The 24347-nt window shown below is 38.2% G+C and overlaps 1 protein-coding gene across 2 annotated transcripts in view; it reads right to left on the bottom strand.

Moving 5' to 3' along the window:
* The window catches only part of PCCA (propionyl-CoA carboxylase subunit alpha), a 304978-nt gene that overhangs the window by 42786 nt on the left and 237845 nt on the right, over positions 1-24347 (bottom strand). For both annotated transcript variants that reach the window (XM_042805848.1, XM_042805846.1), the window contains one exon: positions 21108-21161. In XM_042805848.1, coding sequence (XP_042661782.1) covers positions 21108-21161 — 54 coding nt within the window. The remainder of the gene's footprint in view (positions 1-21107; positions 21162-24347) is intronic.

Here is a 24347-nt window from a genome sequence, read left to right as displayed (position 1 = left end):
ACAAATACCTATGAGCAATTTTAAAAATATGTAGAAGGAGTTTCGGTGGGTTTTGCAAATCAAAGCAAAGCTCTCCTTGCACAAAAAAAAAAAATAAATATAGCCTCCAATAAAATGCTTTATTAGGTGTGCAAGTATTACAGATGCCTCCTACTTGAAGTCTGTCACCGCTAACTAGCCTTACTTTATCTGTGTGCTACGTATAAATTGAACAGATTCATACCAGTGAGCTAGTGAGTATTTTGTATTCCCACCAGGATAAGCTGCAATTTGGTAGACTTATTCAACTCCACGGTACTGACTTTTGAAGAAGAAAGAATTCATCCTTTAACCATTTTTATAGCTATTGGAGGGCATCAACATTCCCGTAGTCCTGTAATTGCTTCTACCATATGAACATAGTATCAAGAAGCTGAATAAAAGACGCACACTTGTAAAATTTGTACCAGTGGCAATCACTGAAGTTCTGGAGAACCTGGACAGGGATTCTCTCTGGTGGGGGAAAATAGAATGTAAGCTCATAATTTGCTGGAGATTTTACAGGCTTTCTATGGAACTGAAGTGCAGAGACAGCTCTGAAAATAAACTGTTATAAATGAAGAAGAATTCCTTGGGCATTCATAATTCTGTCACTTATGAATCCTTATTCACATGCAAGTTACTGGGAAAAGCAGTACATAAACTGAAGGGTGTGTCCTATTTTCCTCTGACTAATTGAGCTCACTCAAACAGGTTTTGAGTAGGAAACAAAAACTATAATGAACATAGCTAAATGATGGATCAAGATAAAAATGTCTCTACAAATCTCAGCTCATAAAAGGATGTCAGTATTTTAAGTGCTCTTTAAGTCACATTTTAAGAGCTTTCAAGGATAAGGACACGCTGAATCATATACTTTAGCACATTCCTGAAGGACTTAAATGTGTCAGCAGCCTCTACTTCTACCAGCTCTAAGGAAGTTGATAGTCTGGAGTCATTCTTCTGAATGGACAACTTCAGTGCTTTCAATCCCAAATCTTTTTAAAAGTTATTTGGAGAAATTGCTGATTTATTTTGAGCAATCTCAAAAACAGCCATAAGATTAAAACTCTCCAGTTCGTCTGTCAAATTGCTTCACTTCAAAATTCAGTATGACTATGACTCTTGCTTCCCCAGGACTCTTCTTATCTGAAGATTTTTCAGCAGTTTGACTTCAGGCCTCAAGTAGAACTGGATCTAATTCACGAGTTTCCCCATAACATGCCCCATTTGTTCCAACTGTTTAAATCTGAATTTCAGAGTCAATTCACCCTCTAGCAACACAAGCACAAAGTGAATAAGAAACTTGCAGGGTAAAATGAAGAAATTAATAAAAGATTTCCATGATTTCTCCAAGATATTCAATTAAGTTTCACAACAAATTAACTAAATGTTGTATTTGCATAGCAGACTTCAATGTATTTTTAATTTACGATGCCGAATTAATTTTTACAATTTTGTTTCCATTTTTGTTATAAATAAACACTTTTCCAGTCATACATTCAGCTGCTAACAAGAGCTGCAGTTTACTTAGCTCATATATTGTATTCCTCACCACTGTACATTCTGAACTTCTGCAACGCCACAAACATTCCATGTTCTCACATGTCAAAACTTTAGATCATGTTTTGTTCATCTTTCTGATTTCTTTGCGGTCCTCACTGAATCAGCTGAAAAGCCACTGCATGTTCAATAACCGTGGTCTGGAACTGCAGTGGGGAAGAGGCAGGCATTCAGGGAAAACCAGAGGGCAAACCGGGGACCAGGCAAAAGAAATTTCCAATTAATAAAAGTAGCTGCTGGAAAGACATTTCATTCATACTTTTAGCTTCGTCAGATCAATTAGAGATACTCTCCTAGTGATGTAAGCAGATGCTGGGCCTTAATATACATACAACTTTGGCAAAATTCTTTCAAATGTATGAAAAAGAGCTTTGAAATAAAGGCAAAACCAGCTCATTACATCATTTTCAGACACCATTTATGTAAGCTACTGCCATCTCCAAGACTCATAATAGCATGATTTTATTAATTCTCATAAAGCCTGATTTTGCATTCAGGGAGTCAACATGATTTTAAGTGCCAATATCTCAACCTGAAAGTCAGCAAAATATAAAATAACATCAGTAGAATATTAAAATCTCCCACTGAGATAAATAGAAATATGAAGGTTCAGACAGAGCCAAATAGATTAGTGCTCACTTCCTACTCATTATGGGCTTTCAGCTAGCACAGTACAGTTTTATAATTTGATGGAAAAAAATTATACTTTTTAGCTATTTTCCAGCCCGACTTTCTAAGGCTGCTCCTCCCTTTAGAAATGGCACAGTATTATTACCCATAAAATAAAACTATGACTACATAACAAGCACAGTTCAATGATGTCCATGTTGCTGGGATATATATTCTTTTCTCAAAACAAGTCTTGGGAGGAACACCAACACCCAGAGGAAAAAAAAAGTTGGGGGGAGGGAAGGGGAAATTGTTCTTTGACATCCTCCTTACTTCAGAACTTATTTGTAGTTCAGAATGGAGTCAAATGTCGTATCAGCAATTAAACTTTGACTTCTACTAGAGCAATATTAATGTAGAGCGAGTCCCGGAGCAGCACTGCCCAGCCCTGCGCTTGGGGTTAGCTCCAGTGCTAAACAGCACGTTGCTGACCGACACAGGAAATCCCTCTCCTGTTCCTTGAGTTGAACTGAAGGGCTGGCATAAAGAAAATGTCCAAAGTATTAACAGCAACAAAAACTACAGGCTCGGAGCCAGATTTCAAAGGCATTGAGGTGCCTAACTTGCATTAATTTTAGTGGGACTAAATTGCCTCTAAAAGTCCGGCCTTCAGTTTTCACTTTTCTTAAGCCACTCCAGATTCTGTGGCTCTGTCAGGATGTAGAAGCAATTACATTTCACAACTTTGAATCCAACAATATATTTTGGAAATCATTCAAAGTACAGTGCTTTTTTACACATGAAGTTTCCTTGTCCAATAAAATACTCTGTAATTTTATATACTTGGTATTTGCAGGTCTCACTCCTTTTTATTTAGATTGAGGCCAGAAGCTAGCAGTATGTTGAAACCACCAACATCCAAATAAACTCTGCCTTCTTCCTTTAGGTGGGAGAAGTGTTTAATGGATACCCATGCTTTGACAAATACTTTGTAAAGAGTAAAACACACAATTTCAGCTTTACTGAACACTAATGCAATTGCTCCTGAACAAAACCATTGCCTAAAGAATGCTAATCCCAAAAGAAATAATGTAGGTGTTATAGTGCATATAAAAATCAGAAATTAGCATTTGAGGTGTCCATTCCCGTACAACTCCAAAATGAACTCAGCCAAACAAATACCAGATTGGCTTGTAAAGGAATCCAGTGTAATGAAACACATTGAAAATGAGAAAACCAAATCCTCATTTTGATTCACAAGGCAGATGTGCATGCAATTGAGCTAACAAAATCGATCTGAGGATATTTTAATAAAAATAAACACAGGTAGCTTTAACATCTAAACACAGGTAGCTGTAATGTCTTTTAAGGCCAGGCCATCTCATGAGATGATGCTCACACTGCAGCGACAAATCATGCTATGCCAGCTCTTCGGAGCAGAAACTGCAAGCCCTCTCCTCACCCATGCCTGTGTCTGGTTTGTCCCTTGCACTGGTTCTAGCTCCCCAACGTCAAAGTACAGGGCTGAAGCTTGTAAAAACATCTCAGACAAAACTTTATGGCCCTTCCCCACTGAAGCTACAGCAGGGAACAGGAAAAAAACCTAGGTGCTGCTTTTTTCCCCCCTCAACATCATCGGTTGGTCTAATAAAAGATGCTGGTATTCCCTGTGGAACTTGCTTCTCTAGTTTATACCAATCAGTTGGTTTACTTTCAGCAAGTCTTGCTTTTAATATTTAGTGATATTATACAAAGAAAACACACTGAATATATATATATCAGGTCTTTAAACTCTCCCTTTTCTCCAGTGGAAAAGGGTCTTTGGGCTAGCACATTAACCTCCTTCATAGTACAACGCACATTGCCTCTCACAGGGAAGAGCAGAAATCTTTTTGTCTTCCAAGAGCACACTACTTTCTCTCTGACCCTACTAGTCAGTATCCTTCTCTTCCCCAGTGGAGCTTTTTCCTCGCCGGCCTCTCAGACCTCCTTGTAGCTGGCTCACACACTTCTGAAAATCACTCCTTAAGAGAATAACCCACCTCCCTTTAAGCACCTGCTTGAGTAATTTCAGGAAATTTGTTCCCGACTCAGGCTAATCCTTCCTGGCTAGTCATCTTCCCTTTCCTTCCCAACTCACTATTATCCTTTAATTGTTGATTTGATCCCCCATGCCCCAAGTCATCAGGGCTCCTTCCCCACTCCTGTGCAGAACTGGTTCAGCAGGAATCCCTAACATGGTTAACACCTGGTCAGCCCCATGTCAGTTTACAAGGAAACCTCATATCAAGCAGAAACTGAAGGCAGCAATTTTGGCTTAGAGACGACAAGGTTTCACTCTTCTTTTAATAAGATACAAAATTAAAGAATTTACTGCTGCTTATGTAACCTAACAGTTATTCAGGGTTTCAACTCTTTTGCCCTGACCTTAGACATGAAACCTGTTGGGGGATGGAATTCAGAAAATGTAAAGTAGCTGCATTTTCTTTCATCCTCTTCCTGGAACTCAAACAAAACTACCAGCTGATGAATGACCATTTGTAACACAGATGTTAATGCAATACTAAACGAGACAAAAATCACCAATGCAGTTTTCAAGGCTCCCTGTGATGTACAGTCACCAGGCAACACTGAGACCAGCACTAACCTAAACTGGCTTTGCATACTCAACCAATACATGTTTCATTATTCATTTTAATGTTCTTATTACACACAGTTGGGTTAACTGAATGTAACAACGATCACGTTCCCCCGGTCTGTACCAAAAATATAAACGGTCTTTAAAGCAAATACTAGCAACATACAAACACTCAAGATGCTTTCACAGATAATTTTACAACCTGTACTTGTAAGGTAAAGTACCTGTTACTGGCAGAGTGTATGGAGAGGCCATCCAGCGTATTAAAAAGAACAGTTTAAGCCATCATTTGGCTCAATTCGCAACACATTCCAGGAACCCCATAAACAAAGACAACATGTGCAATGTTAACTTTCTCTTTTATGCTGACAGCTTTTTTCTCCCATATAATGACCTTCCTGCACAGTGTGTGTTACCATAAAAAGAAACAGAGCCCAGTAAAATTAGAGGAACTGCTTAATATCAAAACGTTTTATCTGAGGAAGACACCACCGCCAGTGTAAATATAAAAAGCACAAGAATTAAAAAGTATTTGTTTTGCTGTCTCTTCTTTAAGTTTAGATTGTTCAAACAAACCTAGCTCAAGTTTTCAGTTACTCTGCACTAGACGGTCCTTCCAAAGGCTGAAACGGTACTCCAGAGAATGTGAACTTGGCTCCAATTTCAGACAATTTTCATCTTCTTTTTTTCGACAAAGAGAAAAGTATTTGAATGCTTTGTCTGTAGCCAAGAATTTGGATATGAAAGACACACCAGTAAACAAGTCACCAAAATGGGCCACTGCTACACAGACTGTAGTGCATGCTTGTTTTTAAAAAAAACTTCTCTGGCCCAAAGGACACTTTTATTTTACAAGCAGAATGCTAATGTGAAATTTTTGTTAGAGATTATCTCTCTCATCTAAGTACAAAAGAAAAGCTACATGCATTTTTGATAGACAGAGCCTAAGTTTGCTATTTTGTTTGTACAAAGAAAAGTAAAAAGGAAGATAAAACAAGAACCTCACAGCTAGTCGGCTTGATAAAATGCTGCACCAAACTGAATTACTTTTTTACAGTTTTATCTGAACTACTACAGAGAGCCAACAGCCCTTATTCATAGCATTCATCTTTCTATCAGCATTCCCAGAATGAAAACTAAAACTTTAAAAATATCATTGCTTTGTACCAAACACACACTAGCTTCCACCATGGCAACTATCCCACAAAACTCAGGCAAGGCTAATGACAGTTCCTTCAGTTTATTACCTTTTGTATCAGATAGGCATTCAAAAGCAGCTAAGGCAGATACTGTCCTCACCCAAAAGAGTTTTAATTTTAGCCTCGCACATTTGGTGAAAATACATTTCTGAAAATCAGAGAACATGCCAGGCAAAAGCTCACACCACCTCCAGCATGGAGCTTCTTGCTCTGCAAAGTGGCATATACAAGAACTGAGCAACAGCTTGGCAATGCCATGGAGACTTCACTGAACATGCCAGTAAAGTCTCCCTAAACCGGCCAGAAACCCAAGGGAAGGAAATGAGAGTGATTATGTACAGCTGAGCAAGCACAGTACAGAGACTCCTAAATCAGTGATATGGTGTTCGCTGCTGGTGTTCTGTGGTAAAAATGTTTACCATCTGTGTTGCTCTCTCTTTGTTATGGACACTAATGGAGCCTTCAAACATAAAAGCATGGGGGTGGGGAGCAAAAACACGATTAAGCCGAAGTACTTTAAAATCACTTTTAGCTGTATATTACATAAGGAAATCCTGACACTAAATGAAAAATGGATTGAAACCAAAACAGAGCAGTTTCAAGCTGAGCTCAGGAGGGCTGCACAGAGCTGGGTTACTCTGCCCTGGAGGTCTAGCTCTGAGCTATCAGACACAGACAAATCCTTCAGGGACTGAGAAGCAGGTCTGGTTTGGACACAAGAGAGCGGGGTATACTCCAATAGCCGCTAGGCCTTTCAGCCCCATCCTTACACCGAACACGCCTGTGGCAGTGAGTTTCCTAGGAAGCAGCTGCGTTTGTACAAAGCTTTTCTGCAGGGGAACTTCTCTGCGGCTCATCTCCTGCTGCTGAGAGGCCACAATGGCCTGGAGAGTATGATGGTCTGTCGTGAAGCCAAAATCTAATATACGCCATTCAGTTTGCAGTCTGTGCATAAAACCAAGCACCTGACTTGCTCGTTCTAGACATTTCACACTGTCATACATGAAAATAGGTGGAAATCACAGCCTCCAGCCTAACTTCCATCTCAGATGTTTTTTACTCTGCTCCTCAAAATTTATGTAAGGGAAAGGAGTTCCAACAACCCGATATCTCCACTATAACCTCAAGTAGCTGCCTCACTATGTCTTTGCACAGTCCCTTCCTCCCTCGCTCTCCAGAATGACACTGCAGTGCATCTGCAGTAACAGGAGTCCACCCTGCTTCCTTCAAGCCCAAGGAAGAGAGCTCCGCTACTTCCACTCAACACAATTCTCCAATCTCAGCACATCCAAATTCTTTGGCAGCCAGTGCCCAGTTTCAACAGCGCTGTCAGGAATTTGAGGATAACTACTCAATTCAGCACACGCACGCGGCACAGCCTCACAACAACACAAGATCATCTGTCAGTGAGAATAATGCTTTTTTAGATGAGATGTTTCAGGTAAGCTGTTACATCTCTCATATTACTGATGCCAGTTCAAACGTAATTCTAGCAAAGCAGGAGTGGACTTTATGAACCACTAAACAAGCCAAGAAGAGGAAAATCAGAAGTGGAATATCCATTTGGTTTATCTGCAGCTGGAGGGGCCTCCCAGCAGTCTCACAATGCTGAAAGTTGTTTTGGAACCAATCTGTGCCACCTGCAACATGACCAAAGCTGAAACACTATATGGGTTTGAAAAATGCTTCCAGAGCTAGCACAATGTTGGAGGAGCTTCCCCACCTGAAAAGAATACAGCTGAATCAGTCTCTGGCCCAAAATTCAGCACTGTTAATGCATCGTCTCAGCAGATGAACCACTGAGGGTGGATCATTCAGTGATGTGCTTGTGAAAACTCCTTCCTGAATTCCAGGGAACTCACTGACTTTTGGTTCCTTATGTCTCTCAGCAAGTGCTCTACAATTACTTACAAAAAAAGGGAGAAGGGTAAAAGACACTGCCACAAGTAGAGCTTCTTTTGGAACACAACAAATAACCACTTAAGAAAACCTGCGTGGAAATGAGCCAGCAATCATAATCCTAATAATAAAATAAAAGTCCATAACTAAAGGAGCAAAGAACAAGCAACTGACCCTTTGGACTGTGCAGGGAAATTAATCAGCCAGCTTTGATATAATTTTTCCACTTATCTTCACAGTGAACCCTCACATTATTGAGAAATGTACCTAAGATTCTCAGTCAGGCACTTTTTCTCCTTCTAATAATTTAGCTACCACCTCAAATAAAACTGGTGAACTTACACACATCTACAAAACACATATGTCTTTTAATGTTTATTATTTAAACAATACTTTTTAATATTTAACAGTGACATGGTTATAAAGTGTTTACTGGGCTGAGGAGGAAGCCTTCTGTTCTGTATACAGATTCCCTTTGCTTGACACTCTGCCTCTGATAGTCTGTTTCCTGCCTACCCTACAGATGTTTCTATTAAAATCTTTATTCCTTCAGGACACTAACAGTAGACTGTTTGAGAGTTCAATTCAACTCTGGTGATAACCTCTTCTTAACCTTCTCTACAGCTTCCATCACCATCTTCTACATGGGTTTTGACAGGTTAAGAGGCATCAACCTGCCAGAGCTCTCTTGATCTCCAAACCTCTAAAACACCACCAGTGCATTCTGCTACATGCCTACGTCTCCACCACAAGTGTCCGGCCTTTTTCAGATTAAAAACGGAGCTTCTGACCTCTCCTCAACTGGGTATACCTCAAAGCAGTGATACAAGCCCCTGTGAAGAATAATTATTCCCTTTTACACTCAGCATTACCACAGACTTGGAATTCCTTGTCCTGATTTTCTCCATCTATATTACTTCTGTGTCACTACACTGCAAAACCTCCAGGGATACCCAAGAATTTGCAAAATCACTGAATACTTTGTCAAGACGTGGAGTTGTGGAGTTGGTGGAGATACTCAAAAGCCAACTGGACGCAGCCCTAATCAACCAGCTCTAATTGACCCTGCTTTGAAGGGGTGGTGGGGTGGGGAACGGTGGAGGAGCCATTTCCAACATCAAATATTCTATGGGAGTCTTTTCTGGCATCTCTGAGAGTGCAAGCATGTTTGTATGGTTACTTCACATGTAACACTGCATTTCTATTTGGCTACTTAAGATAAATTAGGAAACAGTAACGTTCTGAGTTTTAACCTTGCCTGCAGCACAGAGAGAGACATTTAAGGGTGGAGAAACTCACTGCCTCTCTTGCATCTTGGGATGCTTCCTAACTTCTCAAAAGTATCTTCTGCTTTACAGGAAACAGGAATACAGTTTGTGCCTTGTGAAGGCCACCACCTGATGCCATAAACAATGATATTTCCATTATCACATACTCTTTTTCTAAGTCCATGTGTCAAAAATGGGCTGTGGGACAGATACCTTTCAGGATGTAGATGTGATCTCCTTGATGCAGTGTCCATATCTGGCTTAGCTACAGCAACCACATTGGGTTGTTCTGCTTGCTGAGTATTTGTTAAATGTTAACAGTGGGCTTGGAACTTACAGGGCTAAGGGAGGGCTTCCCTGCAGCTCTTTTATAACTAAAAGATAAACCTATGGAGAAAAAAACAAAATAACACAAAACCCTCACAAAAAAAAAACAAGGAACGCCCAAAGACTTGTAACAGAACACCAATGTAAGTATTTTAAAACTCAAACATCGTTGTTTTTTCTCATATGAAGGCTGACATCAAAGAAAGCAGTAAATGAGGGTTGGTTCTGAGGGCATGTGAGGAGAAATTGCTCTGAAGAAGGGAGAAGAAGGAGGTATCAGTGGAAAGACAGGACATCACCACGGCTTTGCTGCTCACAGGGCTTTTCAACCCTGATGGAATATTCCTGTTCAGCACTGCTGTGTCATATACACTCAAGCTCTTTGGCACACGGGCAGTTTGTTTTCACTGTCCTTACAATAGTTCAGGCCTTTCCTTTTCATCTGCAGTGCCCTGATCTCCCTTTTCTCCCTCCCTCCCCCCAATCAAACAATTATCATCAGATGCAGGAAGAACCTTGTTGTGGTTCTACTGCTCATAACACAATTTGCTATGTGAATACTTCCTGTGCACCCTGCCAACATGGCATCTCTCCAAAACATAAGACTGGTGTTTGGGAGATGGTCACACAAGCATGATACTTCCTACTACAACTGCTCTGCCCTTCACCTTCCTTCGCCTTACTATGGGCAAGGGCTATAAATATCAAATGGCGTGAATGAAACGAAGATGGAGGCTGCCTGTTTGCACCAGTATGCAAGTTTGCAGCAGTATGGATTGCTGTCCTCCAGAGAAGCAGGGATGCACAAGATCTTTGTTTAAATGTCATTCATTTTCAGTGTGCTTTACACAGAATGTAATTGATGTGAAACTTTGGTTCCGTAAAAAGTGAAATAAACTGTCTGTTCCTATGTGGTAGATTCCACCTATTATTTGCACAGAGCCTTAAATGAACACTGGGAAAATTTTGCAGACCTTCAAATTATCAATTGAAGGCTAATATTAGATTTTACATACAATGAATAAACTGGACCCAGATACTGTAAGACACTCTATGGGGACAAAGGAAAGACTTTTGTTTTACAAGAGTCCCCATTGTTCCCAGTTTGTAATACTTAAATGTTAACTCCAATAGCTATATGACTTGTTGATGCATAGCAATTTTGCTATAGTTTATTCTTATCCTCATGCTTCTCCTAAATGCTACTTAGCGAAAAATATGAAAGTTAATGCCAGATTAATAGTAATACCTCTCTTCTCAACCCATGTATCTTTCTAGCAAAAAAACCAAGCATGCCTAAAAAAACCTGACACAGGAAGTACACAAGAGAAGCAACCTGAAAAAAGACAGAGAAGATAAATATGGCAAAAAAATCAAAGAAGGGATGACTAGAAAGAAGAAATGAAATATCAGGAAAAAAGATTTGACATGGCATATGAGAAAGTCATATGAGGCTTTGGTGATGAAGACAGGAGGACTGAACTTCAACTACAAGGCAATAAATTCTGTCAAAAGAGACAACACAGAAGCAGACCATTTTAAAGACAGCATGGTTGAGCACATTCTAGAGTCCATGAAGGGCGTCTGGAAAGAGGAACCGAAACCAGTTTTAGTTAAGAGACAAATGCACAGGCAAGGGTTTCAGTTATGGGAACAAAAAAGTATAGAACGCAAGTAAAAGCCAACTGCGCGCATGATGACAGCACTTAGAGCCCCACGCTGGCTTCCTACCTGCTCCAAAGCACCATGCAGTGTGTTAAGTTTGACCTCTGACATGGTCTGAGAGTTGGCCTTTTCCTCAGTGATAGACAGTGCTAGCTGTAAAGATATTTTAGCTCACAGACAGCCAAAATGCAATGCAACCGAAAAGTAAAAAAATTAAGAGTAATTTCATTGGTTTGTGAATTTAATAACATATCCTACTGTTTACTCATCTTTTGTCATGTATTCTGGTGCTTTAACAATGGGAAAACAAAATTCACTAAGGTAATTTACAGGAATCTCTTTATTTGAACTCAGGATATAACCCACAGTAATTATGAGCAGTGTGTAGCAATATTTTCACTATTTAGGACAGGAAGTGAAAAATACCAAACATCTGAAATTGCATTAGGGATTTGTGCAGACAGAAGGTAATTACACAAAGTGGACTTTGGCCAAGACTCTCAGAATATGAAGCGATCTCAGAACCTTGTGGAAATTCCCATGGGATCTTTAATGATAAGTGGGGTAAATCTTTGTTTAAATTGTCCTAAAAAAGATGCCTTCTCTAACAACACATTGTCCCTTTGCTACACAGATTGACAGCACTATCATACTCCAAAATTAGATGGCATGTCCAACACTACAGCACACCAGTGGAAAAACAAAAACAAACAAACAAACAAAAAAACCCAAAGCACAGTCATTTAACAAATAGACCAGGAGTAGACATCTCAAGTGTTCACACGCACAGAATTACTTGCTTCCCTCTCTGTCTAATTTATTTCAGATTAATAAAAGATCCCGTATTTTAGGTCAGTGCTATGACAATGGAAGTATGCCAACGTAACCTTCATTTTCTTAATTAGCATTTAACAAGAAGTTTGTCCTCCTCTAGAAGTATTTCCTTCCATAAGGAAGAATAACCTTGAACAGAAGACAAAACTAAGCCAAGGAGAGGAGAAAAATGAAACTGAAGCTCCTGGTATATTTACATGCCTTTAAAATATATTTATTTACATACCCCTAAAATGTAAATAAAATAGATCTGAGTAAAAAATGACTTAATCTCCTAGAAGCAAGCACAGCACTATATCTGTATTCATAACTACTCCAGGGAAAACCAACCACAAAGAAAGTCCCTCTTTTACACATGCTTCCTACCATGGACCATGTGCTCATGTAACTCGTTATTTATCTAGTCTGGAAACAAAAATGCCACGAAAAAGCAATCACAAGGCAGATGGCTGGTTTCACTAATCTGACCCTATTTCTTCCAAATAAATCTAGTCTACAATAGTGATGCTCCAAATAATCCACCATTCCTATAATACTTAGATTTGCATATTTAGGTTAGAAATGCCTGGCATCACTGGATTAAGATTTTTACCCCGTAAAACAATGCTTTGTCATAAATTCTACTCCAGAGACCATGCTGTGATTCTTAAACTAGGCGTGTCCACACACTGAAAACCTGAGTGGAAGCACACTCACAAAACATTCTTACCAACGCTCACCTCTATCGCTGAAATGCATTTGGAAGCTTCCTTTTACTCTACTTAAACCCGACCGTAGAGAGTGACAAACGCAAAGATTCTCTCTGTAGCCGCCCCCATGATAACAGATGACAAGATGCAGCACAAGCTTCATCTCTTGCTAATTAAACGAATCAATTAAGAGACTATTGTTGCAACTGTGTAACTGCTGTTCTATAGTGGCAATAACAACCCCACGGGGAGGTCTTTTACTACATTAAAATGCTGTCCTCCACAACTCCATTTGATATTATTAGAAACAGTTATTTGCGTCTTGCTGTCATATTAGTAGCAAAGGCAAATTATGGAAATATGCAGACCAGAATGGTCCCAGTATGAGATCAGGTTTGGCTTTCAGCCTCCAAGGGAACAATTGCTGAAATTCCAAAGTTCCCTAAAGTTCTTTAATGGAACTGATAAATCTATCAGCACAGCATCCATTTAGATTCTAGGTAAGGGTCACATATTTGCATACTTTCCTGCTAAGCTGATACAATTCAACTAGATAAATTATCATATTAAGTTTACCCTCCTGAGTTAAACTGATGGAGTTCAAAATTGTTTTCGATGGTTGTCATTAATCGCTGTTACATCCTAAATGCTCACTTTGAAATCTAATTGTGCTGGTGTACCAAGGGTCATATTAATAGCATTTTTAACGTTAAATCTTTGTAAAACATGTTTATTTTACTGATATTACCACTGAAGCCTACAAGATTAATGAGGAACAAAGTGTATTTATTATCAATAAAAACTTCATTTAAAATTTACATTCAGAGACTTAAATTAGCTTTACGAACTTCATCATGCCTTTGTTTCATTAATACTCCTGGTTAAACTTCACAGCCATATAAATTAATACCTCCTAAACAGTTCTTGGACAAATGTCAAAGCTGCAGCCATCAAAAAACTGTTTAAAAACACAAGCTACACCTATGTTTATTACTTGGCAGTAGAGATCATCTTCAGAAGAAAACACTAGATCTTCACTATGAGGTAACAGTCTTGATACAGTTAAAAAATAAGTCAACAAACAAACAAACAATATGTTTTAGGAAAACAAAGCAACTAATAATTAATTCAACAGTGGTAGATCTTGGTCTACCGAAGGAAATCACTTGAGTTACCTCTGGGTAACCTGCTCACTTGTGTTCCAAGAAGTAACAGGCTAACCGGCCAAGTTCAGCCTTTGTCCTTAAAGCATTACTGAGCTCAGTAAGAAAGAAACTTGTCAAATGAATTATGGGAAATCAGAAATCCTTATTTTTCCATTTGCTTATTTCCGAAGGATAAGGGGCATAATTTATTATAAGCAAAGACTACTACACTACAGATAGCACACACACTGCAGAATCCACCAACATTAAGGATGTTCATGGAAATTCTACCTACAATTTTATCACACATTTTTTCTCTGCAGATTAAAACTTAAAGTGAAAACAGAAGAAACGGCCAAGAATAAAAGTGAACAAATAAAAAGCAAAACATTAGAATCTAAAGGTCTAAATTAGAAGCTAAATGTCAATTTCCAGTCTGGTTTTGTAAGGAAGCAAGGCTTGCAATCCAGATTTCTACCTCCCAATCCTCATCCCCAACTCATTCCATCTAATAATTCCATTTGCATCCACATACACTATTTTAACCTGCTAATTAATTTCAACAAAATTTGAAGAAAAGGTAGGTAAGACCAATTACTGAGAAGTATTGTAGGAACAATAACTATGTTTCCACAAGTCTTCTGAAGAGCTCTGGCTGTGTCAAGGAAACAGGAGACCTAAATCCATACTCCAGCTGAGGGAAATTCGGCAGCAGCCACTTAGCCAGCCACCATGTTCATGCTCGCCATCCAACAAGCACATACACAGCTTCAGCTTCACCTTCACACCACCACCTCTCGCTCAAGGAGGTCTCAGACAAAGACTACAAGAAGTTGTTCTGTGGGAACCTGTGGCAATTCTGGTTTCTTTTAAATCACAGAAGCAAAACTGAGAAGGAACTCCAAGTTCTTTTGTGTTTCTCTTTCCAGAGGAATCCTAAGCAAGATTCCCAAAATAATCTAACTGACTCTAGGACGTGGCTTTTGGTAACACAAGTATTTCTAAATCCCTCAGGTGCTTTTGACTTTGGCAGTTCTCACTGCCAAATCCTAATGATGGGACAAAGTATAACTACTTTTGCAAGTAAAATCCTTGTTGCATACACTATCCGCTTTCTGCAGAATAGTGTAGCCAGTCTCAGGATTCTTACCGCCCATGTTCAAATGGGACTTGTGGAAGTTAATGCTTCCAGAAGCAACTGCGTGTTTTTTCCTAGTGACGCTTTCTGTACTACTGAAATGCCACTGACAATAGCTCTACTAGTAAAAGCACTGTGCCTCTGAAACTGGGTGAAAAGAAAAAAATCTATACAACAGCAGAATTCCCTTTAGATCAGCAGGGACCCTAATCCTAAGGCTTGTGAAAACGAAGAATAAAAAAAAAAAAAAAAAATTTTAAAAAAGACACTAGCTTGCAAAATAAACACCTACTGAACTATATTTATTTTCTTGTGGTTAATACTCTACATATTCCAATAGATACAACCTTTGTAACCTCTGCAGGTTTTCAACCAATGCTTGAAAGTCTGCATAAATCTTCAGTATCTAGTTTCAGAATTGTCACATACAGAAGAAAAGCAGAAAGAAAACCTGTTAAGACCTGCAATGATTTGTAAGGGTGAAAGAAGCAGGTTGTTAAACATTTGTCATTGTGAGCTAAATCAGACTCATACAGTCAAAGCTTCCATCTTTATCGTTATTTAATTGGTCTTTGTAAGTATGCAGGGAGAAAGAAAAAAGGAGGAGGAAGCTGTCTGGAAGCTGATGCGATTATATAGAGACTGAAAAGTTCCAAGAGAATTTGTAAGCCTCAGTAATGAGACAGAAATATAGAATTTTGCTGTTGAAACAAAAGCAGACAAGTCATGGCGGGAGGGAGCAGAAAGGGGAATCAGCAGTGAGAAGTAAAGTTAGTATACTGATCTGTAGCTCCTAGGATTACCTTAGATACATAAACGATGAATATGCAGTAAGCCAGGAAGCAAAGGCAAAGATTTTGAGGAATGCCTCTATGTGAAGTTCTCCATTTCTGACTAACTTCACGAACAGCATACATAACTAATAACCCTGACTGTGTATGAAACATCCTTCTGCCAATCCATCTGGAAGTAGCTAAAGAACAAACAAAAAGTCATTGAGTGATCACTACTGTACTAGAACATATGCCAACTACACTAAAAAGCACGGACAGGGCTTGACAGAGACTAGTTTTCCTATATCCAGTGTTCTCAACCTGGAGTTTGCAGTTTTGGTCATAGCAATGAGTCTCTGGACTATTTTAAATCGGTCTGCAAAAAAGCTGAAAGACAGCAAGTGTAGATTAACAGGCTAATAGTAATCATAAGATAACATAAGCCTCCACAGGAAAACTTCAAATGCTTTGTAAATCAAAGGTGGCAAAAAAGCACTCCACCAGGGATGAGACTGAAGGAATGGCAAAACCTCTAGTGAGAAGACTGAAACAAGAAAATGGTGCTAGGAAACTCAGAAGCACCTAAAGATTCTTAGGCTAGAGCAATTCCACTCTGTTCCATGTGGGTTCCTATATTGTGCTCAGCACTGAAGGAATGTTGCCAAGAAATATACTGAGCAACATGATTAACGTCTGTCACATATACATTCTTTCATCCTTCCCCAGATGAAAGAAGTAGCTGTATTTCTCTGTATCACTGCTCTGATTTTAGAGAACAGAAGATCAAAGAAATGGCACAAATGATGAACAGAGGATAGTGAAATTTTCCACTGTAGCTGGGGACTCTTCACTGTCTGGGACTGTCTCTTTTGAGGAAAGTGTTCCACAGGGCCAGAAGAGCACTGCTGTCAAGCATGGCCTGCAGCCCAAAGCTGACAATGATATTACGAACGTGATGGAGCCAGGCCACTCACTATCTGAGCATACAGACAGTATTTCTTTATTTGAAATTCTATACAGAGGCCATCACACAAAGTATAGAATGAGTTTATTGCTTCCGTAATAATCTGTAATTCTCTAAATACTTGCAGCTGGGCTGCCCACCCAGACATATTTCATTGCTGAAGTCTAGCTGACAGAGGTGTGAATAAGCAGCAAATGATTGGGGCCATCAGTGGGCCAGCAAAACACATTACTCACATACGAGAACAGAAGGTAGAACAAAGACACAAGACAGAAACTGGAGGCTAACTAGAAAGAGAAGCATGAACGGTGGACTTTGGTCCTCTGAAAATACTACTCAAACATATAGGCTTTTGAACTTCAGAGGCTGAAGCAGAAGCTCTGTGTATAGACTTCAGTATTCCTCCATAGATCTTTATGTCTACAGAACAAGTCTTATGAGGAGCAGCTGAGGGAACTGGGGTTGTTCAGCCTGGAGAAAAGGAGGCTGAGAGGAGACCTTCTCGTTCTCTACAACTGCCTGAAAGGAGGTTGTAGCGAGGTGGGTGTCGGTCTCTTCTCCCAAGTAACAAGCAATAGGACAAGAAGAAATGGCCTTAGGTTGCACAAGGGGAGGTTTAAACTGGATATAAGGAAAAATTTCTTCACTGAAAAAGTTGTCAAGCTCTGGAACAGGCTGCCCAGGGAAGTGGCTGAGTCACCATCCCTGGAGGGATTTAAAAGACGTGTAGAGATAGCACTTAGGGACATGGTTTAGTAGTGGACTTGGCAGTGTTAGGTCAGTGGTTGGACACAATCTTAAAGGTCTTTTCCAACCTAAATGATTCTAAATTTGTTACAAACCTACTTCTGTGAGCTGACTACACAGAGGAGACAACCCATAAAGGACTGCCTTCTTGTTTCGGGCATGGTTTTGGACATCAATCTGAAGCAGGTATTGCCTTGTTTCATTTGTCTTTGTGCAATATATAGCACGATAAGATTCCTTAGTGTTATGGTAATGCTATTAATAAATACACTATGTGAATAATTCTAGCATAAATCAGCAGAATAGCAGCCCTCCATCAGCACATGCTATCTAGCCACGTTTATCAGAAAGGAACAATGAGTAAAAACTCATGCAAAATTTAAATTACAGCAATAACCCATGATCTGTTCTGAAATAATTGAATCAGGACTCAAAATTTTATCATCCCGAGAAAGTGAAACCAAATCAGTGTAACTTCCTATTCAACAACTATTTCTTACAGCTAAAAGCTGCTTGCTTCTCAGGCAGAAACATTCTTGTACATCCTCAAATAGCACGAGTGTCACATTAGATCTGAGACTCATAACCTGCTACCAAAAATCAATTTGAAGAAAACAAGCTATCTAATGCCACACAATTTGAAGAGAAATGCTCAAGTAGCAAAGAATTTCTACTCATGATCAGAAACAAATAGAAATATTATTATAAATCTATGTAGACCCCCAAATGATGCTAACAGTGTGCACTCAAGGCTATGATTTCACTGGGGAAAGCAATATTATTTTTCCTGTATGCTGCTACACTAACAGAAACATTTGTCCTACTGTCCACATGTTTACCATATGTTATGCAGCAGAATTCATATTAAAACTGTTGTCTTACTGCTGCACTGTAGTTTTCTCTGCCCTTCACCTAGCTAATTGGGACAGCAAGGATGTTTCTAATAAAGAAGCGTACCTTTCACTTCTCCTCAGAGTGTCAGCTGGCTTCCTGAAGCAGGGGCTTGTTTTATCAAAAAACAGTGGCAGAATTGTTCCTACCGTCCAACGTCAAAAAAAATCAAGTGAAGCCATTTACTGAAGCTGATTCCCTCCTGACAAGCCAGGGAGCTGTGCTCGTGGTCAGCTGGTTCTAAAAATATGTTCTGATGCACAGGTCAGTGGTGTGTACAGTCAGTAGCACCACACTGCCTGCCACCACTGAAGTGCCATCAACATTTGCCCCCATCAAAAGTAACACAGAATGCTCAAAGCTATCCCTAACGTTTTCTACTATGAAAAAAAAGAGCAGAGCAGTAATTTCACAAGCTGTTTATTACATTGATAACAATACATTACAATAATAATGAGCAATGAAGAGTTTCCCACTGCCAAATACTCATGTCAAACACTTACTGTCTTCAGAGCACTTTCATGTCAGCAAAGGTTTAGTAAGAAACATGTAATGGTGAGCCCAAAATGTATTCCTAGGACCTTCATTAAGATGATACACAAATGTGAATGTTCAAAAGAAATAAATATCTGTACACATACACATGCAGGTACACATATATAGACTGTGTATCCACAGGTGTAGGGGATATCATTATAAGGAAAACCCACCCTTCCCCACCATTACCTAATCTGAGTGTGTTAAATTGAAATCAGAAAAGTACAAGGATGTTAAAGGAGCGAAAGACAAATTAAATAAAGCGACTTAGGGAAAGAAAGACAGTAGGCTAAAGGAACTGACAGGAACCCAAGTGTAGACTCTGGCTTGGATTCAGTGGAAAAACTGGTATTGGAGCAAAACCTGGATAGAGGACTTCATTATTGCTTCTCTACCCTGCTCACTGAAGTTCTGTCTCTGGGTTTGATCAGCAAGATATGTGCGTAATTTATATGAAATAAAAAATCGTGGATAGAGTACTACATACAGGCTTTTCTGTTTAGTCCTCTTGAGAATTTTAGCTGTAATCACATACTTGATTTCCCAAAATAACTAGGATCCAATAAACACACATGAGCTAGTCAGTAACATCTGATATACATTACAAACCATTAGCTGTTGCGTCATCAATTTTTCAAAGCTAAAAGCACATCAATACTGTACCCTCTTTTGTCTTCTTTTGTTGTTGCACAAGGCCCAGCACAAGAGTTCTAGTCTGTAAGTGAGACTCTGAGGCACTTCTAACATATGAATACAAAATGTTTTCATCTCTAATTTAAGAACAAATTTAATTTTTAATGTCGCTAAATACACACTTAATCAGAATTTTCTCTACTACAGCACTCACAAGGGATTGATTAAAATCTTTTCAGTATTTTCTTATCAAGTTGCATCTGTGTTTATATCTTATCTACTTGGAGTAATTATTTTCTTCTCACACAAAGACTATCAGATCAGTCAGCTAGCAGCAATCTCACATATGCAGGATGCAACTCCAGAGCTGAAGCATCATTACAAGCACAAAAGTGCAGAACAAAATTTTTATTTTATGTCTTATTTGTAACTGCCACTCTGCTTGATATTGAATAAGACAAGTAAATGTATATGCATATACAGATATATATTTATAGAAGCAAAAAATATTTTGAACTTTTCATCTCTAAAAAACAACATGCAAATCTACAGGTATTCTTGTTAAGTTTACTCTTACCATGTTATACCTCCCAAAAAATGGCTTCATAGGACTTGTAGAAGAACTAATCACAAGTAAGTAGAATGAAAGCATTATCATATGCAATCTTGATCTACTTTTCTTCAAAGCATGCAGTGGACAGAGATGTTAGAACTAAATTCTAAAGGGAACATTTCATTCTCAGGCTTTTCACTGTTAATGTCACTATAGGGAAACTTGTTGGCAGCAATCTGGACAACTTACTTTAGAAGACACTTCAATTTTATTTCATTTTCAGAACTATTTTAAGGTGCATACAGTACTCAGAAAAATTCAATGACTGTATTTTAATCATGCAAATCATGGAATTGGAAGCTACTTCAACCACATATACGTTTATAAGCATCTGTCACCTAGGACAAAACTAGTTTCTATATTATACATGACTGCTCCAGATAATAGCAGATGAAAAAAATCTATTTTATTGAGTAAATTCTGTCTAATGGTATAAAATCTGATTTGGATTTTAAGCATACTTCTCTTCAACAAATGAAATCTGGAAGAACTACAGAGCTATCACATTTGGTTAGACTGAGAAAAGGACAGACCACTTTTCTTTACTAAACAGTCTTTTCATAAGACAGTTACTGACTCCCCTCTGGGATGTGAGGTTATGTGGCACATTGAAGCAACAGAGAGCACAAAGTTGAGGTGGTGGGGAAGAGTGGGTTTGATCCTGATGTAGATCAAACCTGAGTATGTTGCAATAAGCTTACAAATCTACAACCAGTTACTCTTAAACCCCTTGTAAATGAAATAGAGGCAGACTTGAATCAATTGAAATGTTGAATGCAGATACTGTGCACTGCGACTTAGAAGTCAGCTTCAGAAATCTGCCTAAATTCACCTGTTAAGCTCAGAGTAGTTACACATAATACAAGAGTAAATGTGCTGCCAGTGTAATTTACTTATTTTTTTGTTTACATCATATTCTTCTACCAACAACTCTTGACAATAGTTATACATACTTACCACTGTGCCTAGAAACTGAATGCTTGTATCTCCAGAGGCATTCCGAGAAAGTCGCTGAAAAAAAAACAGATGTAAAAACTGATTAGAAGCATCTTCGGAATTTGAAGTAATTCCATTTTCTGTGTGTCACATTACTGTAAAATAATCAAAACTAATTGAATACTGAACACATAAATCTATAAAACAGATAAAACCATTTCCTTCAACAGTTTCAGTACTAGAAGTCGAATTCATACTTCAGATCAAATTCTGGTTTCATTTCAGTCAACTCAATAAAATTTATTTTTGAAGAGCAATGAAAACAAATATGGCCAAGTACAACACAGAACAACCTTGGGCTTGCAAAAAGATGAATGTCATGAATAATGAGGCTTCTGCCATCTCTAAACATCTGTGATTCTGTATTCCTGTTACATTTAGTATTATCTTCATTCTCTCCTAATGAGAGACATTTTAATCTCTTTTTAAAATGCAAACCTCCAATGATGTTACTTTGAAAACAGAAAAAAAAAAAAATGACCTTATGAAATGTCTGGTCACCTACTGTGGTTCAAGAGTTGATTGAAGTTATTAAACAGTCTTCAAATATTACATTGTCAGTAAGCCACAAGACAATGCAAAGAAAATATGTTATTGATTTAACACAGTATTATCCATAATCTAAATATGCAAAATGCAAAGAATTCTTTCTTCGTGTGAATCATCTCCTCCAACGTGAGAAGTTTTTTCTCCTTTTTTCTTCCTGCTGTTAAATTATGGCACGTATAGACTCAAAATCAGGGCCCTAGTCACAGAACACAGCCCTAATACTTTCACAATGCCAGGCGTACATACAAATACAGAAACACAGATTTGAGAAGGTGAATATAAATTGCAAACAAAGAGCTCCATGGAGGTCTTCAGCATTTTAAAGTCAACAAGGTCTGGGAATAGGGCTGCAAATCATCTTGAGAGATCTTCTAGTCTAGTACTCTTGGCAGAATCAAAACACACCTGTGTCACTCCCAAAGAATGTGTGTCTAACCCATTCTTAAAATCTTCCAATTGCAAAGATATCACAGTCTCCTTAACTAATTTATCTCAGTGTTCAGCATCCTTATCATCAGGAAATTTGTTCCTAATATCTGAGTAGAATAACCCTTACTGTAACTGCAGCACATTAATTCTCCTCTTTTTCATCACAGACAGGAAACACAGATTATTCCCTTTCTTTTTACAGCTACCTACACATATGTGAGGAGCCATTATCACAGCTCCCTTTAGTCTTGTATTCTCTAGCCTTAAGCGAGAAAGTGTTATACAACAATAGCTAGATAGCCCCCCCAAAAAATTTTAATAGCGATAAATTAAATCCTGGTCCCTCTATGCAATAACGGTGCATGTTCCTCAGCTACACTTTATGAAGTAATAATTACTACAGCCCAGATATGCTTATTTTTTGACTTAACAGGTCACACACTGACACTGCAATCTGTACGATCATATGAAAACAAAGGATGATGTGCCAAAGCCTGACATATTTCAACAATAATGATTAATGGAATGGAAAATATGGGAAATAAAATTTCATACAAAACCTGACGTTTACTTTTATAAAGGAAACAGGAATATACACTTTTCCCACAGTCTAGGATAAACACAATCAGGTTTTGGAAACCACAAAGAAGAACAAAGTACCCGCTGCCTACAATGAATGAACCACATGCCAAAACAAACAAGTCCTAACCACTTGATAAGCTGTCAGAAAATGGCAAGCCGAAAAAAATTAAAGGATTTAATTTCTTTTTTTCCTGGAATGCCCTCCACCCTCGTTAGAGTTCTGTCACTTATTGTGCTACCCTTTTGTCCGCTTTCAAGGGTCATTAGAGACCTTTTCATGTCCTAATAAAAATTCCATTTTTTTGGCTAATCTCCCCGTCACACAGAAAAACACAACTCAAAAAACAAAACAAAACACACACACACACCAAAAAAAAAGAAAAAAAAAAAAAAAAGAGGCAAAAGAAAAATAAAGCCCTTTTGTCATTTTCTTTAAAGGCTTTCAAAGTAAAGGCAGGTATCTTGACAACTTATCTTATTTTTCACAAATGAAAACCAAATCCTTAAAGTATTTCCTCACACAGATTCTCTTTACTCACAACTAAATAAGCTAGCATAGCAATAACCAAGCTGTTTCAAAAATAATTTAATAACCAATTTAAAAAAGCCAAATACATATGTATATCAAGAAGGCACCTTCTAAAGCCATAGTCTCAAGACAAGACAAAGATATAAAAAGCTTTTTCCTGCTCTGATGCTGTTGAAGTGCACTGGTATCACAGTATAGTAAATTCTCACTGCTACTGTCTGCTGTGTCCAAAATACAAAGCAATAAATTCAGTTGTCGATAGCATTAAGACTCAGTATAAGCACTCAAATCCATCTCTTAAATTAACAGCCATTGGGGGGGGGGAGGGGGCAGAAATAATGGGGAAGGTGACAAACAGAGGAGAAAAATAAATTTCTCTTCTGGGTATATTTCAAAAAATAAAAATAAAAAAGAAGGTAGATAAATTCTCCAAGTCACAAAACATATGCTACATCAAGACCAAAGAGAACTGACAGGCTTTTGAGAACCATGTTACAAAAGAAGTCAGCACATTATCATAATTAATGTTTCAAATTACAGTTGTAAATAAATTTCAGCTGTTAGATGTGATTAGATTTTTTGAAGCATATTGAAAGGAGTTATTTCTGTTCCACTGGTGGGCTTGTGTTTCTAGGATTTGTAAATGTAATTGATGTTTTCAAGAAAATGAAAGGACATGGTTAACAATTATTCTTTTATTTTCCATCTCTTTAGAAAAAAGACCGGTCTCCAGTTTCTCTTGTAAAGTTAGATATTTACATATTCTATACCTCATAATAGATGGTTTCATATTGCATGTGATAGCAGGAAAGTAATCAAATAGAGGTAACAAAAGAGAATAGCTAATTATATGCATTGTCATTGTTTTCCTAATAAATTGCAAATTATTTACTAGGAGGTTTACACAAAAAAGCAAGGGAAGTCTACCAATGGAACAAAGACAAAACAACACTGTGTGTTTACCTGCCAATGCAGTAAAATTACATTGTTAGCATCAATTACGTGATCCTAGACTTAACCAATGTTCTTCTGGTTGATTCAACTGATAGAGCTTCAGACTAACTTAATTAGCATGAGTTAAAAGTATATTTCTTTTCCTTATGAGAAAGTAA

Source organism: Tyto alba, unplaced genomic scaffold, assembly GCF_018691265.1.
Source record: "Tyto alba isolate M040663 unplaced genomic scaffold, T.alba_DEE_v4.0 Super-Scaffold_45, whole genome shotgun sequence".
Lineage (NCBI taxonomy): Eukaryota > Metazoa > Chordata > Aves > Strigiformes > Tytonidae > Tyto > Tyto alba.
This window is presented reverse-complemented; position numbering and strand designations above follow the sequence as displayed.